The sequence below is a fragment of the Ochotona princeps genome, chromosome 6, assembly GCF_030435755.1.
Source record: "Ochotona princeps isolate mOchPri1 chromosome 6, mOchPri1.hap1, whole genome shotgun sequence".
Lineage (NCBI taxonomy): Eukaryota > Metazoa > Chordata > Mammalia > Lagomorpha > Ochotonidae > Ochotona > Ochotona princeps.
This window is the reverse complement of record NC_080837.1, coordinates 18,782,912-18,800,426: the sequence shown is the minus strand read 5'-3', so window position 1 is coordinate 18,800,426 and position 17,515 is coordinate 18,782,912. Positions and strand designations below refer to the sequence as shown.

The following is a 17,515-nucleotide window of genomic DNA, read 5'->3' as shown; positions in this document are numbered from 1 at the left end:
AAGAGAACCAGCAAATGGGGTTTCTCTCACTCTCTGTATATATTGCTCTACCTTTCAAATAAACTAGACAAGATTTTGAAAAATAATTAATACAGTTACATAAGCTTCAAGCAACAAAATATTCATATAGAATTCACTGGATACATTATTTAAAATTGTAATCACAATTAATGTATGAAGATTTTTCAATAAAATATTTGTGAAAGATGGAGGTTTAAAGATAAGAATATTTTGCTGCAAAAAAATATGAAATATATATGTAATCTTTTTGTAAAATGCCTTTTTAAAAAGGTATTTTAGAACACCCTTCTTGGGCCTAGAGGCTAAAGTCCTCGCCTTGAAAGCCCCGGGATCCCATATGGGTGCCAGTTCTAATCCCGGCAGCTCCACTTTCCATCTAGCTTCCTGCTTGTGGCCTGGGAAAGCAGTCGAGGACAGCCCAAAGCCTTGGGAACCTGCACCCACATGGGAGACCCAGGGGAGGTTCTTGGCTCCTGGCTTTGGATTGGCTCAGCTCTGGCCATTGTGGCCACTTGGGGAGTGAACCAGTGGATTAAAGATCTTTGTCTCTTCATAAACTTGATCTGCCTTTTCAATTAAAAAGAAAAAAAATTTTTTGCACCAAGAAAAATTCATTTCAATTACACTTTCCTTATATGTCTGTAATTTTTTGTACGTTCAGTATATTTAAAAAATAGATTGGGATTTGAGTTGTGGGTAAATCTGCTGCCTGTAATGCTGGTTTCTCATATGGTTGCCAGTTAAAGTCCCAGCTGCTCCACTTCTGATCCAGCTCCCTGCTAATACACCTTGGAAAGCAGTAGAAGTTGGCCTAAGTGCTTAGGCTCCTTGCCACCTTTGTGGGAGATCAAGATGAAGCTTCTGGCTTCAGTCTGGCCCAGTCCTAGCCTAGCCATTGCAGCCTTTTAACAAATGTATTGACAGATCGAAGATACTGCTCTCTCTGTGTGTCTGCCTTCCAAATAGTTAATGTGTGTGTGTGTGTGTGTGTGTGTGTGTAGTGCAAAATACTTTTCAAGATAGCCTTGCTAGCCTTGCAAAGATAATGTTATTTCTCTCATGATCTGCTGATGAAAGGTGTTAACCAATGTTAAAGAAATCTCTTTGGTATGTGTAACATTTAAAATTCTTCCTTATGAATATATTAAGAGAGTCACACCTTAAGAGAACTGTTAGTACCCTTTAACAGGAAGTGAAATGAGACATCAGAGTCAAGGCAGTTATTCTCTTATCTCTGGGCATGGTTAATTTTTGGTTATATGGAGCCAGTGGAGGAGCTTTTATGGGGACCTGGGTCTAAATAGTGTGTGAATTGCTTGACTATTTCTGGTGAACCCACAAAATGTTGTTGAGGAAAATAACTGTTCATCCTCACAAGAAATCAAAGAAACAACTTTTCCTGTTTCCATCTCAGAGCTGTGACCGAGAGCATCAATCAGCTCATCACTCTGTGTACCCAGCAAGCTCCTGGCCAGAAAGAGTGTGATAACGCCCTCCGGGAGCTCGAGGTAGGTGCCTACGCAGTTGCTGTGTGCGTATGCGCATGCGTGCATGTAATGTGTCTATTTTTTCTCTGCATGGGTTAATTTCCTATCCTCTCTCCTTCTGTGTTTGCTGGGAGGTAAACATCCAATCCTAGCAGGAAAGAAGTGCAGTTAGATAGGATTGTCATGCCTACTTCCTCCTAATCCACAAAGATGAGATGTATTTTGTTCAAAAGATCTTTTATTTTAGACAAGAAGGGTCCTATGGGGTTTGGGTATAAGCTGAAGCCCAGCTACGTCTGCCTGGAAAGTGTGGGGGAGATTATTCTAGAATACTTGGGAGAGACACAGAGGTTGGGGTAGGTGTGCTTTTGGAGTGGCGATGATTGTCTCAACATTACACTCTACAAGCAGAATTCTTCTTAGTGTATGAGCAGGGAGGACACACAGCCCCCTGCTGGTCCAGTGGTGCAATTGTGGGCACTTATCTCTGTGCACTGTCTTGTTCATTATTTGTAATTCAAAGTTCGTACACACCCATATGATGCTTTGGGGTGAAAGTAAAATCAGCATATGGCAGCCCTAATCAGTGCAGGTTATATTCAAACATCTGGTGATCCTTTCAGTAGGATAGGACTGGCTGTTCCCAGTGTACCTTTAGGTTCCTGAAAGATCAGCATGGGTCTGGTATGAGGAGAATGCCTGCTGTGGCTTTCCCCAGGGTTGGACGGAGGCCCTGCCCCACAGTGGCAGCAGGCTGTAGGGCACAGCTGGGGTAAGAGGGGCACTGTTAACACAGGAACAGCAAACAGGTTCCCTATTCCAGTCTGGTCATTCCTGCCAGCATAAAAGTATGTGGGCTGCTGAATTGAGTGGTCCCATGTGGCCTAGGTATATTCTGTCCCTTAATGGTACCCTTGGTTGCCAAATACTATTTTGGGACCGCTGTTCCTGAAGCAGTTTTCATTATCCCAGCAGCAAATACTGGACGCTCGTTCTCTGCTGTCTTTCTCCCTTATCTTGAGCTGAGTAGTGATAGTTCCCATTACTTACACCTCCCAACCCAGATAACTCTGATGACATTGCCTTCTTTTTCTAAGGTTATATGTGTGTGTTTTCATTTTGTCTGAAAGACAGTGAGAAAGAGAAAGAATTTTATATCCACTAGTTCATTTCTACAAATGCCTGCCAAAGCCAGGAACCTGGACCTCAGTTTGGGTCCTACATGTGAGTGGCAGAAACCCAAGTATTTGAACTGTCATCTACTGTCCCCTGCGCTTTCCTACACAAACCCCATGCACTTTAGTTAGAAGCTGGAATCAGAGACAGAGCCAGGATTCAAACCCTGGCATGCCAGAATGGGATTCAGATATTTTCCCTGCTGTACCAACCACCTGATTGTGTCTTTTTCTTGGCTGAGCTCCAGAGGCTGCTGTGCCCCAGTGTACAGTCTCTTAGTGAGGAGGAGTTAAGCAGATGCATCCCCAGATCTTCCCACCCTGGGAAATGCACTCCTATTTGGTGATCAGAGGTGATGACAAGGGGAAACTGGTCATGTTTTTAGTTGCTTGACAACAAAGACACAGCATTAGGTCCCCTGCCCTATTCCGTGATGGAGACCTCAACAAGAGTGTACGTTTTCTTTACTTGTTAAATGAAAAACAATGGCGGTAGAATGTTGATGGGAAGTTTGAGGGAAAATTACCTTCCTTGATGCCTCCTATTAAAAGATTCCAGAACTGGAAAAGAGTTTCTGGCAGTGGTAAAATAGCAAAGGAATTAGTCCTTGAAATTCAAACTCCTTGGAGTGACTGGGAAGATCGAGCATCAGTGTGGTACCTTGCACTAACTTTGAAACCTTACTTTAAAAACTTTTTAAAGCTGGAAGCAGACTCTTCTCAGGTCTGCAGAGTCAGCCTGAGTCACCCACTCCCCACTCCAGCCTGTGTTGTGTTGCTAGCAAGTAATGTGCTCATCTGAATTCCCCTCGGGACTCTGAGTTAACAAGCAATCATGACCAGAATGCTGTGCATGGCTGGAAGTGGACAGTTATGTGTTATTGTCAGATTTCTCTCATTCTGTGACACCTGCTCACTGGTGAAATTATGTTCTCCTCCTGCAGACTGTCAAGGGCATGTTGGACAATCCTAATGAGCCTGTTAGTGATCTTTCATACTTTGATTGCATTGAGAGCGTCATGGAGAACTCCAAGGTAAGTCTGCCTGTGCCAGAATTTAGAAGTGAACATTGACTTTTGGGGTGAAGGAGAAACACACAGACACTTGTGTCTGCTGTGCCTATAGCGAGTCTGTGTGACTGTGCCCATCAGGAAACTTTGCTGTGGTGCCCTAGACTCAGGTACTGCTCACACTGTGTCATGGTTCAAATTCACCCAGTAGGCTTGCGAAGTCAGGGGTTGCTGGGCCCCATTTCCAAGGTTCTGAAACAGATCTGGGCTGGGGTTGAGATTCTGTGCTCCTGGCACACTCCCAGCTCGCAGCTCAGTGATCAGGAACCATCTTGTGAGGATGTCTGCTTTTGAATCACATCCCAGATGGATCATACTGGGACTTGAATTATGTGTGTCCTCCACTTGTGGTTGAACAACTGCAGCAAGCCCTGCATTAACCTTGGCTCATATGACAGGGTGTGTGAGTGTGTGTGTACATGCGTGTGTGCATGCCACCCTTGCATAGCCTGCATTCCCAAGAAAAGTGGGTATTGTTTTGTGTTTTAGGCATGGGGTAGGGACCGTAAAAATCTGAGCTAATACAATGGTTTCCTTTATATTCTAAAATTACAACCCTAATCATGTTCCTTAAGATGTAATTTGATGGTCAAGGTGACTGAGGAGGATGTCTAAAGAGGCTGCTTAATGCAGCAGTAATTAAAGAAAAAAAATCAGTTGATTAACACATCTCTACAGTAATCATTTTATGAGAATGACTCAAAGGTAAGAGATGGGAGTGCACGTGTGAGTGAGATGAACAGGTGTCAAGTTGTCATGGTCTGGCTTTACACCTGGACCATCCCAAGTATCTGTTTGCTCACATCACTTTTATGTGAGCTTTGGAAGGTCTCTGTTTGGCTGATGTTAGATGGACTTGGTTTGTGTTGGACTGAAGCTAGACTTCTCTCTGACATCATGTAGGGGCTTTTGGTATGTATGATCTGAGATGGAAGGGCATATGTTTTATACACACATGTCCGAAAAAACTGTTCTCTCCCAAAGAAAAACAGTGGTTATAACATATTTCTGTCTCTTTTGTTCTGCAAATTCTTACAGAATGGGATTATTTTGCATTTACTTTTTTCCTTCATGTGCTTATTTATTTGAGAGACAAGGAGAAAGAACAAACTACCAAAGATCTCCCACCCACTGACTCACTTCCCCAGTGCTGTCCATAGCTGGGGCTGGGCCAGGCCAAAGTCAGGAATATGGCTCCTAGTATGGATCTCCCACAAGGGTAGCAGGGACTAGGCTACATGAGCCATCAACCTGCTGCTTCTTAGGATCCACATTAACAGGGTGTTGGAGTTGGGAGACGAGTTGGGATTTGAACTCAGGTGCTCCAGCCCAGTGTGTAAACGGCTAGACCACACTCCCACCTTACTCTGTGTATCTAAACTTTAGAGAGTTAGTTCACTTCCCCATGCAAAGTGGGTTATTAACAAATGGAGAATTCTCCATTGGATTCTAGGCTTGGCAAGGCCATAAATGTCTCCCAAGGGTAGATCAGCAGCCTTCAGAACATTGTCAGTGATTTTGACGTGCACTCCCTACCTCTTAGTACATGAAGAGACCCACAGAAAACAGGATACCAGTTCTCAGATGGGTGTCCATCCTCTGCCTGTGTGGTCTCGTGCAGGGCTCTTGACCTGTGGACCGGATTCTCAATACTGAGAGTCCCTTTGTCTGTTCTTTTGATGACCTCTGAGGAAAACACACACCAATAATATTCACAATAAGACAGGATAGTTGAAATATTTGAGAAACATCCTAACGAAGATCTACTTTCAGTAACGGAGTGGTATGCTTAGGGATATGACTTTACTTGCATCTCAGTGCACATGATTTTCATGTGCTAGGAAGTAACAGTACTCAGTTTATAGACCTGTTACCCAGGTGGCTTATGTAGATTTGATTTTGAATCTCTTAATATTATAAATAAAGAAAAAATGGCAAATTAAATGACCTCAAATATGCATGTTAGGTTTACTCATGTCAGCCGTGCTGGACACCTTGGTTTGAGGCAGCACTGGGCAGAGTCTTGCTGATTGTCTTGCAGGTTCTGGGTGAGTCAATGGCAGGGATCTCACAGAACGCCAAGACTGGAGACCTCCCCGCCTTTGGAGAATGTGTGGGGATTGCATCCAAGGCTCTCTGTGGGCTAACAGAGGCTGCGGCCCAGGTAAGGAGTTAGTCCCTTTGCAGAGTTTTCTACCTCTATCCTTGTGAGGGATCATGGGTATCAAGAATGACCAGGTCCCAAGGGAAGGTCTGGAGGTTCTAGTGTTGCTCCTCCTGCAAACACCACCACAGAAATCACAGAAAAGGTAGGCTGCTGTTCTGACCAAGTAACAGAGAGCAGAGACTTATGAAACAAGGGAGGCCCAGTACATACACTCAGAGCTAAATACTTATTTTTATTGTTTTCAGTGAGCATTGTTATAGGTAGGTTGTTTTTAAAGGAAAAATAAGGACTAGCTTAAATTTTGCAAGACACTACAGTTGCAGATATAGAATGCTTGTCTTAGGATTAGAAGGCAAAATCAATAGATGCCACCAGATAGAGACATGTCCCTTTGCCCTTTTCTGACCGCCATATGTGTTTCCAATAACTTCAGGCTCATGGGTTAGAAGATTAAAAGATGTCAACATTTTGTGTGGGAGGATTTATTATTTGGCAATTACCTGAATTTAGAAGATTTTACTGAGTCAGAGAAACTACCCAAATTTGGCAAATGGAATTCTCTCCCCTCATTCTTCCTCTTGGTATTGGGAAATGAATTCAGATTAAAATTCCTGGTCATCATTTAAAAGTCTAAAAAAAAAATCTGCTCTCATTGCCTTTTGTGTTGTCTTGGACCAAAATGTTGTCATCTCTGTTGTGGCTTTCTGAGCGATGTTACTCATTCTTAGTTTCCAAGTTTAGGTTCTGCCTACTCCTGCAAGTGCTAACCTGAACAAGAAAGACAGGCCAAGCTATGAGATGACAAACCCTCACAGGGCAGGCCTCACGGTTGGATGACCCAGAACCTGCACACTATCAGTATAATGATACTTCTCCCACTTGAGGCTGGGTGTCCTTATGGTCATAAAGTGGCTGCAAGGAGCAATTTGGACAGCATCAAGCTCCATAGATACTCTACTAAGAGCAGGGGCTTTGTTTACTGAAGCCTCCTGTGAGCTCCTGCTGTGTGGGCCTGTCAGTCACTCCACACTTACTGACAAGAGGGATGAGACTGTTCTGCCCAGTTTGCACCAAGGAATGACTGAGGGTGAAAATTGTTTGCACCTTCATCCCTGCAGGCCCACCCAGGAGCACAGAGTCTGAGTTACATGGTTTTTTTCTTTTCCTTCCCTTTTCAGGCTGCATACCTGGTTGGCATCTCTGATCCAAATAGCCAAGCAGGTCACCAGGGTCTTGTGGACCCCATCCAGTTTGCAAGGGCTAATCAGGCAATCCAGATGGCATGCCAAAACCTGGTGGACCCTGGCAGTAGCCCTTCACAGGTAACCATGGGAGAAGGGAGTGTCAGGTTTGCAGTTGGTGAGTTCCTCTCAGTGGGTTGTGGGAGATGGTGAGAAATTTGTGGACTCCTGTTGATTCACAACTAGCAACACCTGCTAACTGCAATCCTGTGAATGGTGAGTAGGAGGGATGTTGCAGCAAGGGGTGAAAGTGAAAAAATGTGTAGAGCTATAGAAACAGGTGCCGGCAGGCGGCAGGCGATAGGAGTGGAATCATTGCAGTGACATCTGAAGTCTCCTGCTGCCATGCACCTCAGGGCACCGACACAAGAGTTTGTTTTGTGCTCAGTAAGCCCCAGTCTTCCACTCTTTTGGCTGTTAATCTGTTGAGCCACATTGGAATGCAGTAATCAGAGTGTGGTGGATTCTCTGAGAGGACTGTTGTGGGTCACATCACAGACATTACAGCTCTGAGCTGAGCCATCCAATTGAGTCAGGATCTGTAGGAGAGAAAACACTCAGAGAGACAATTGAGGCAGTAGACAGTGTTGGGGGTCAGGGGATACTTGTAGTACCCTGTGCCAGGGGTTCCCAGGCAAGCACTATTGCAGTGTGCACTGGAAGGAAAGGGAACCAGCTGATGTAGGGGCACCCAGGTGGTCTTAAGAGTGGCTTGTCCACTGTGAACCTTGAAATAGTATTCTGGAGGCACAAAAAGAATCCGAATCAAGAAGGCAGTAGAGGGACCACCAGGACTGAAGCAGGCCTGAGAGCTAATGTGTTCCTTAAGGTCAGAAGCGATATACAGTGCAGGGAGGCAAACGAGTTGAGGTCGGGGGTGGAGCCTGTGGATCCTTCCCTAGTCAGATCCCTTAGTAAGTTGCATCCAGCCCACCTGTGGATAAGGAGGGAGCTTACACACCTTGGTGTTTAATTGACTGGTCTAGACCCATACTTTTCAATGTGATGGCCACAGGCTGCATGTGGCTATTAAGCATTTAAAGTAACAAGTCTAGATTGAGATGGATTTTAACTTTAAAATACACCCTGGACTTCAAAGACTTGGAAAAAAGATGGTAAAATCTCCGTAGTAATCTATGTAAATTGATTATATGATCAGATATTTTGCATGTATAAAGTTGGATACAGTATGTAATTTCTCTGGTTTCTCTACTTATGTTAATGAGGCTACTGGAAAAGTTTAATTGCCCCTTTCTAGACTCTAGACCTCCCATCTGGGAGTTCCACAGCCTTGCTCACTGCATCCGTTTGAGACTGTGTGGAAACCAGCTTCCCCTCCCTGTCATGGCATGAACACCCCATTTCCTTCCCTTTTATCATAGTCTCTTGCTTACTGCCTCTTGCCCACTCCTCTCTCAGAGTGGGCTTCAGGCTGTAGAGCTGGGTGTACATGCAGCCACACACAGGCTTGTGTGTGTGAGCAGAAGAGAAGTCTAGACCTCGTTGCACCCCAGCAACCTAAGCTCCCTCCCCCATGCTTTGTAGGTCCTGTCGGCTGCCACGATCGTTGCCAAGCACACCTCAGCCTTGTGCAATGCCTGCCGCATCGCCTCATCCAAGACAGCCAACCCTGTGGCCAAGAGGCACTTTGTGCAGTCAGCCAAAGAGGTCGCCAACAGCACTGCCAACCTGGTGAAAACCATCAAGGTAGGTCTCTATTGCCTATGGCCCTTTTGACAGAGGGGAAAGAGAACAAGAGTTAACAGCTCTTCTCCTCTATACCAACCTCCAGGGAAGTTTAGACTTCTGATTTAGTCTGATGATTGATGCCACTGAGGAAGAAGTCTTAGCAGTGGAGAAAATAATCATAAAAAGTAATAGCTGCAGTCTCCACAAACCTTTTAGGTGGTGGAGAGAAGGGCCTAGCCAACTTCTGTAGGCGAGGCACTTGGAGACAGATATCCAATTAGAAAGGCCTAGTTAAGAGGCCTTCTGGACACAAAGCTTGGCTAAAAAGCACACTATGCTGACTTCAGCCCCAAGAGGGTACTTCAGAGAGAGTGTGGAAAAGTGGAATTGAAAGATGAGTTTGGGGTGGGAATTTGGTATAGAGATTTCAGTGCTGCTTGGTATGCCAACATTTTATGTCTGAATGCCTGGGTTCAGATCCCAGCTCTGTTTCCTCTTCTGGCTTCCTGCTCATGGACACCCCAGGAGGCAGCTGGTGATATCTCAAGTGATTGTGCTCCTGTATGCATGTGAGGGAAGAACCTGGATTGAGTTTATGATTCCTAGCTTTGGCCTGGAGTGGCTCTGGCCGTAGAAGGCATTTAGGGAATTAACCAGAAGATAGGAGTTCTCTGTCTCTTCCTGTCAAATAAATTATTTTTAATTTAGTTTTTTTGCAAAAAAAGTCTTGAAATTCATGTATTTTATATTTTCCAAAAATGTTTTGAAGATACCTTATATGCATATATTTCAGGATGTATTTGCCTTTTATTGTGTTTTTCCATTAACATTTTAAAAAATTTGTTGTTTTTGAAACATAGAGACAGAGATCTTCCATTTGCTGGTTTACTCTCCAGATACACACAATAGCCAGGGTTGAACCAAGCCACAGCCAGGAGCCCAGAATTCAATCTGAGTCCTCCCATGTGAGTGGCAAGAACCCAGGTACTTATGCTATCACGTGCTGTTCCGGATACACGTTAGCAGGAAGCTGGGTCAGAAATAGCGAAGTGGAAATTCATATGAGGCCCTTCAATAAGGGGGTGCAGGCATCACAAGTGGTATCTTAATTGCTATGCCCAATACCCACCCCCGTGACCCGCTGGAATTACCACAGTGTGTTTACTTGGCATGATTTTGAGTGGCTGATTGAGGGCTCTGCCATCATTGTTGGTGCATCAACAGTGTGTACCAAGAATGTGGAAAGCGGAGAAAGGAATGAGAAATTAAACATGTGTATTAAGTGGAGAGAAGCCGGCACTGTAACATGTGGTGGATTAGGCCAACCGCTGACACCAACATCCAATATGGGTGCCAGCTCAAGTTTTGGCTGCTCCACTTCCAATCCAGCTGCATGTGAATGCTCCTGGGAAAGCAGCAGAAGATGACCCAGGTGCTTGAGCCCCTCCACCCATATGAAAGACCCCAGAAAAGCTCCTAACTCCAGCCCAGCCCCAGCCATTGCAACCATTTGGGAAGTGAATTAATGTATAGAAAATCCCTCTCTTCCCTCTGTCACTGTAACTCTGCCTTTCAAATAAAATACAGAAAAATTTTTAATGGAGAAATAAGCAAAAAATGCCCTGTTTGACGGCACTAATAAGTAGATTGTAAATGAAGACATCATTGAAGCTATTGCCCTGGTGCCTGTGCTGCTGTGGCAGCTGCCTTCATATTTCATCATAGACATTTAGCTGTGAACTCAGCTTACTGTTTAAAGAATGCCTTGTGTGCCTTGTGTGTGTCACTCATTTGGTCCACACAAGCACCCTGTTCTCATCAGTCCCATTTTACTGAGAGGAAGCTGAGGCACAGAGTGGTTGAATAATTTTGCCATGGTGTTCCAGCCAGTGCGTGGTGGTTGGGAGTTGAGATCCAAGCTCCAAGACCCCCTGCTCACTGCCTGCCATGCTGTTCCCCATACTTCTCCCCAGCCTGGAAAGAAGGAGACCCAGCCATGCTTATTGGGATTCTTGCATATAAATCTGGATCAGGCAGATAAGGGAAGCACAGTGTATGGTTAAAAGCAGTGACATTATTATTGGGTGCTGCACATTGTACTTTGCTCAGTTCAAATCAGTGCTTTTCATTAAAGGTATGAGATTTAGGTAAGGACCACAAAAATTGGGAAAAGATGTTATTCTATAGGTATTCTCAGAGCTCTTTCTTGGCAACCACCTGTCTGGTTTTAAATCCTGACCCATCTCTGTGTACAGCATCTCTGTTCAGATCACGTTTTCCCTTCAGATTCTGCTCACAGTGGCAAACCCTCTGCAGTTCTCTGCAGCAGTTGAGCATTTGTGATGGCCTCAAAGATAGGCCTGTGCAGAAGCATCAGGGGAGGCACGGAGAGTGGCAATAATGTATGGAGGACAAAGGCACATCTCCCGGGAGCCCGCTGGGATCAGGAGTGATGCTGAGCGACAAAAGCATATGTCGAACTGCTCCTGATCTTTCAGAGTGCCTGGTGTGGCAGGGTTGACCAGAAGCCCCAAGCTTTGTTTTCAATTTGCTTAGCAGTGAATACTAAAGAGGTAATTTTCCTGATGCATGATGTGCCATATAGTGAATAGATTTCCTGTTTGAAGGGATGATGAAGTATCCTGTCAAACAGAAAAATGAATATTTAACCCCTAAATACCTAGGAGAGTTGCCCTGGGTGCGCATTTTACTCTGAGTTCTGTGTGTCTTGGTGCAGTGCTTTCTCTTTATAATGAAGAGAAGTTGTCCAGGTATAAATCCAACCAGCCACACCTATATAGTCAGAAAGGAGGGAGGTGAGCTATCTCCATAAAGACCTTGTGCATACAAGCATCTTAACTTCCACCAGTGGCACCCCTTAAGACTCCAAAGTGCAGCTCAGCAAAAATGTTCTTCCGCGTATCCACAGTTTCCCAGAGATGACTCTAAATGCCAGATTAGAGGGCACCCACCCCTAGTCATCGCCAATATCATTTTGCTGGTGGTCATATGGGCAGCAGGCTGCATTTCTGTCTTGGGTCAGCTCATTTACCTAGCCTCGAATCAGATGCTTGGAATGGAATGTGGTTTCAAATGGGCAGTCACTCCGGTTTGAGTGCCAAGCAGAAATTATGCAACCCCAGCTTTTGTTTTTCCCAAGAAGTTGAAGTTTGGCCTGTCGCTCTCAGCAGTGCCTGAGCTTGGGACTGTGCTGTGGAGCCCATCCAGCACACACCGCAGGCATCAGGCGTCTCTCAGCTGTACTTGGCTATGAGTAGATTCGCTTGGTCACCCTTGGGTTAAGGTTAGTGAAGGTGGGGTTTTTTTGGGAAGAAAGAAGAGGGAAAAGTTCTGGGGCAGCTAATGTCTTGGGTTAGGGTTAGTAAAGTTTGTGCTTTTTTTTTCTTTCTTTTTTTTTTTTTTTTAAGAAAAAGGCCAGGGGTGGGTGGAGGGGGGTAGTTCTGGGGCTACTCACATCTTATTCTTCTTGCTGTTGCCTGTGGTCAGTAGGAGAGGAAAGGGGTCAACAGGAGTCTCGGGTTGTGGCATGAGACATGCCAGGAAGTAGTGGGATGGCTTTGAATATTCATGACACTCTCCAGGTGCTAGTTTTGTTATCTGGAAACTTGGGGATTGGAATTAAATTCATCCCGAATACTTTTGATTCTTGTACACATCCAAGTGTTGTTTCACCCAGATTCCTGTGAGGTTCTGCCAGCAGCACTCAGGGTCTGGCCCAGGAGGTCGAAAAGGAACCTAACCCTGATGTGGCCAGGAAGTTTGGCTTACTGGATTTTGCCTGGCACAATGGCTGGCCTCCTGGATGTTCTGTGACCAGGAATGACCACCAGAAAATGTGTGCTTGCTTATACAATTTTACCCTTGGGCACATTTGAGAACTGAGTTTCATTGGGTGGTTCAGCCATGCCCCGTGGTGAGAGAATTTAGAACGTAAAAATAGTACCTGTGAAAACCATCCTTTCTGGTGCCAAATATATCCTTGGGGGAAGTAGGTTTTTTGCTGAAAATGGAGGCCCGTAGTTGTTGAGAGCCTGGTTCTGGCCAGTAGAAGTGATTTTTCTCCTTTACAAAGTCCACATTGTTTGTTTTAGTCTGCTGGTGTGGTCTGGTGAAGTACATTAATTAGAAAACCATGCCTTGGGATGTACCCCTAGGTAGTTGTATTTTCAGTTTGAGTAAGTTCATTGACAAATTGGTGAGTGTTCCAGTGCCTTCCTTCCTGATAAACCAAGAGGGTTGTGGGTGGCCGGAAGAGGGAGAGGTCAGAGGCAGAGAGGCAGGAAGCAACAAGGGCAACTCACAACCTGCTGTGGAGCTGAGAGCTCTGTCATTCCCCACCGAAGCAGGGTACCAGAAGTCACCCAAACAGCGGCAAAGTGGGACAAAGGTGCCCTTCACTCTGGGGCCGCCTCTGGCTGTCTACCTGCTTCACTCAGTCACCTGTGCTCAGGACACTTGTATCAAGCTCTGCCATGTGGTACCCCTCAGCCTCCTCCTTGTGTTTCCATGTTGTGCTGCAGGCCAAACAGGCAGAATGTCAGCAGTACACGGACACTGGAAGGCTGAGTCCAGATTCCTTCTGCCTCACCCATGCCAGCCATGGTGTCAATTTGTGAAGATTGCATCACTGGCTGTTAGAAGTGAGGTTTTGCAAAGACAGGTGCTGTGGAGCAGAGAGCTAAGTCACTGCTCAGGATGCCTGCTCCCCAGGCTGGAGTGCCTGGTTTGTGTCCCAATTCCTGCCTACTTCCAATCCAGCTTCCTGTTAGTGTGTCTGGAATGCAGCATATAGTGCCTGAAGTTCTTGAGTTCATGCCATCCGTGTGCAAGACCTGGATGGAGTTCCCAGCTCTGTTTCAGCCTGGCTTAGCCAAGTCTTGCATATTGAGGGCTTTGAGAAAGTGAACTAGTGGATGGAAGTTCCCTTTTCTTCCCTTCCCTTCCTTTTCTTTCCTTTCATGCCCTTCCCTTCCACCCTCTACCTTTCAAATAAATAAATAAGTATGTACATACATAAATTTTTTTAAAAATAAGGTTGGAGGGTAACATTGTAGCATAGTAAATTAGGTCACCACCTGTGATGCTGACATCCCCTGTGAGTGCTAGTTCAAATGTCAGCTGCTCCACTTTCAGTCCAACTCCCTGATTATGCACCTGGGAAAAAGCAATAGACAATGGCCCTGAGTACTTGGGCTTCTGCCACCCACATAGGAGACCTGGATGAATCTCCTTCTTAGATTCAGCCTGGCCCAGCTCTGACTGTTAAGGCCTTTTGGGGAGTGAAACAACAGGTGGAAGATCTCTCTCTCTTTGTCACTCTACCTTTCAAATATAAATATTTTCAAATATATATATATTTAAAAACCATTGAGGCTATATATATGAGCAAGGAGTAGCAGCACTTAAGGTTTCTACTAGTCCTGGAAGAATGACAGAATCAGAGGTGAGGGTAGGGTCAGTGCCGTCTGGGGCGGGGTGGAGGGGACAGGACCTGTGCCAAGGCAAGCCAGGCCCTGCATTAGCCAAGATGGTAAATTAGCCAGGCTCGTGGGAATTCTTCTGGAAATCTTAGCATTGTGCATGTGTAATTATTACCCCAAGCTGCCAAGGCTTGATTGGAATGTAGTTGTGATTGAGAAACAGCCTTCAAGTTGACCGTGCTTGCCTCTTCTTGCACAAATGCTTTCCTCTCAGACCTAGTTTTCAATGGAATGTCAGTGCCTCTGGCTTTTGGTTTCACTAATTGTCTAAACTGGCTTTTATATATTGCTCATAAAGATTAAATTAAAAGTTGAACTGGTCATTTAACAAGGACATTTACATTCTTCTGCACATGGAGCTGTCTGTCTATGGCTGGGAGGCGGGGTGCTATTGCTGGGTCACAGATTGTTGGCTGTTAACAGTCTTAGTCTTGAGTGGGTGGAGCCCAGGGTTGTGCAACCTTGATTCTAAGTGTTAACCCGTGGTGAGGAAGCTACGTATGAAACATTTGGAGCATAGCCCAAGTTCCTGGATTCTCATTCACCCCTGCTATTCATCAGCTATGCCGGTGTTACCTGCTGCTTTTCTTTTTTTATAATTATGAAGCACAAGATAAATAGAAGGGGCATGGTATTATGGTGCATTGGGATAAACCTCCTCCTGCAGCACCTACATCCTGTGTGAGAGCATCTGTTGGAGCCACAACTATTCTAATTCTGATGAAGCTCTCTGCTAATATACCTGGGAAGGCAATAGGTGGCCCAAGTGCTTGAACCGCTGATACCCATGTAGGAGACCGAGATAGTTTCTGGCTCCCGGTTTTTGTTTGGCCCAGCCCTGGATATTTATATGCAGAGAGGTTTTAAGAAAGGTCCAGTTAGTTGTCTCAAGCTGAATACATCTTAGAAACTATAGCTGATGAAGAAACAGAATAATATTTATTAGTAGCTAGAATCCTCCTCCCCACAGCTTGCTTCAGTCTTCCCATACTCCAGGGGATGACTTGACTGCCAACATCCTTACTCAGGTAGAATGGTGTAGTAGGCACTATTTTATGTCTGGCCTTTTAAATTAAATTTATACCATGTTTACAAGACTTACTGCTGTAATGAGGGCAGTAATTCTACTCTGTTCTAGTCCATTGGAGTCCACTACGTTTGTTTCAAAATAGTGGTTATGCCAGCAGAACCTCTAGTCATTTAAGGGAAATCCAGATAAAACATAGAAAGGTAACAAAGGTATAAGTATCATGCAGGATGAAGTGTTTAGAAATACTCTGAATGAACCCTGAGCGGTTCGCAGAAACAGAACAGTAAACTTCCTTCAGGACTAGGGAGAGGAGCTTTCTCTAGTCCTTACTGAGTTCCAACTTTGGATCCCCACCCTCTGTTGCAGTGACCATCAGGTCACTCCAGAGCACCCCCCCCCCCGGAAGTGCGCACGCATGCACACGCGCACACACACACACACACACACACACAAATATTAGAATAGATATGCAGAGAACAACAAGGAAAGCTTAGAACCAGACAGGAAATGGTCAGCATGGACTCACACATATCTTACTAGGTAGGACACAAAGATTAACTATTATTCACTAAGGTATTGAAGATTTCCTGCACACCGCTCCTAAAACTGTTCTGCACCTCAATTGTTGACATATGCCTTGTTAGAGTTATAACTCAGTTTAGACTATCCTAAAATCTGCCAAGTTCAGCAAAATTATTCTTCAGCACCATAAACTGCTAAATACTAAAATGAAAATAGACGTGAGACAGCTGAAAAGTACCCTATAGCCATGTTAGGGTGTATAGCAGCTGGTTCTGTGTATGAACTAAAATTGAAATGTCAATGAAGTAGTCACAGGATGTGTTTAAGAACTTGCATTTTTTTAATATATTGGTAATAATTCCATAATGTTGTAAACTGTCGTTGATGTTATGTTGTGGCTTTAAATTGATCGGGATGATATTCTGCCAGCTCTGCCTTCAGACCAGAGATGGTCTCCCCAAGAAACTGTTGAATTTATCTGGACAATAAGATGCTGGACTCTATGCTTGGTATACTCTTGCAATGAAAGAATCTTGACTGAATTTGAAATGTAATACAGCAACAAGGTGGAGGAATCCACCATGGGGGGAGGGTACGGGGAGGGGTTAGGGGATTCCCAGAGCCTATGAAACTGTGTCACATAATGCAATGTAATTAATTAAAAAATACATATTTTTTTAAAAAAATACTCTGAATGAAAATGGGGGAGAAGGACCTAAGGATTATAGTCTCATGGGTAGAGAAGGAAGTGATACAGCCACAAATGGCGGCAACAAAGACTTGGAGGGCATGTATCTTTTTCTTTCTTTTTTTTTTTTTAAAGATTTATTTATTTTATTACAAAGTCAGATATACAGAGAGGAGGAGAGATAGAGAGGAAGATTTTCCGTCTGATGATTCACTCCCCAAGTGAGCCGCAACGGCCGGTGCTGTGCTGATCTGAAGCCAGGAGCCTTGAACCTCTTCCGGGTCTCCCACGTGGGTGCAGGGTCCCAAGGCTTTGGGCCGCCCTCGACTGATTTCCCAGGCCACAAGCAGGGAGCTGGATGGGAAGTGGAGCTGCCGGGATTAGAACCGGCACCCATATGGGATCCCGGGGTGTTCAAGGAGAGGACTTTAGCCTCTAGGCCACGCCGCCGGACCCATGTATCTTTTTCTATATCGTATGAGTCAGAGAGTTGACTGACCTAGAGGTCTGCAGTCCTGGTAGCTACACTCCCATGTTTTAGGGTGGCCACCAGGATCCCTCTGATTGGTGGCATCTGTTCGTAGTTGTTTGTCAATACTTCATTTTCAGTATTGTGATGGAGGCACCTTCCTTCACCCATAAGACACTGCTGTGGTTCTGGGGGTGATTTCCACTTTCTGGTGAAGTGAGAGCTCCACATCTTCTCCCACCAGGCCCTGGATGGGGACTTCTCTGAAGACAACCGCAATAAGTGCCGTGTGGCCACCGCACCCCTGATTGAAGCCGTGGAGAACCTGACAGCATTTGCTTCCAACCCTGAGTTTGTCAGCATTCCTGCCCAGATCAGCTCAGAGGTAGGGCATCTCTGCAGCAATGGGAATGGTGGGATGTGGAGTTGGTTTTGTGTGGCACTGAATGAGCATG

The 17,515-nt window shown here is 45.1% G+C and overlaps 1 protein-coding gene across 4 annotated transcripts in view; it reads left to right on the top strand.

Moving 5' to 3' along the window:
- The window catches only part of TLN2 (talin 2), a 462,999-nt gene that overhangs the window by 369,142 nt on the left and 76,342 nt on the right, over positions 1–17,515 (top strand). For all 4 annotated transcript variants that reach the window (XM_058665748.1, XM_058665745.1, XM_058665746.1 and 1 more), the window contains 6 exons: positions 1,436–1,529; positions 3,628–3,717; positions 5,795–5,917; positions 7,099–7,242; positions 8,707–8,868; positions 17,305–17,445. In XM_058665748.1, the coding sequence (XP_058521731.1) occupies positions 1,436–1,529; positions 3,628–3,717; positions 5,795–5,917; positions 7,099–7,242; positions 8,707–8,868; positions 17,305–17,445 (754 nt within the window). The remainder of the gene's footprint in view (positions 1–1,435; positions 1,530–3,627; positions 3,718–5,794; positions 5,918–7,098; positions 7,243–8,706; positions 8,869–17,304; positions 17,446–17,515) is intronic.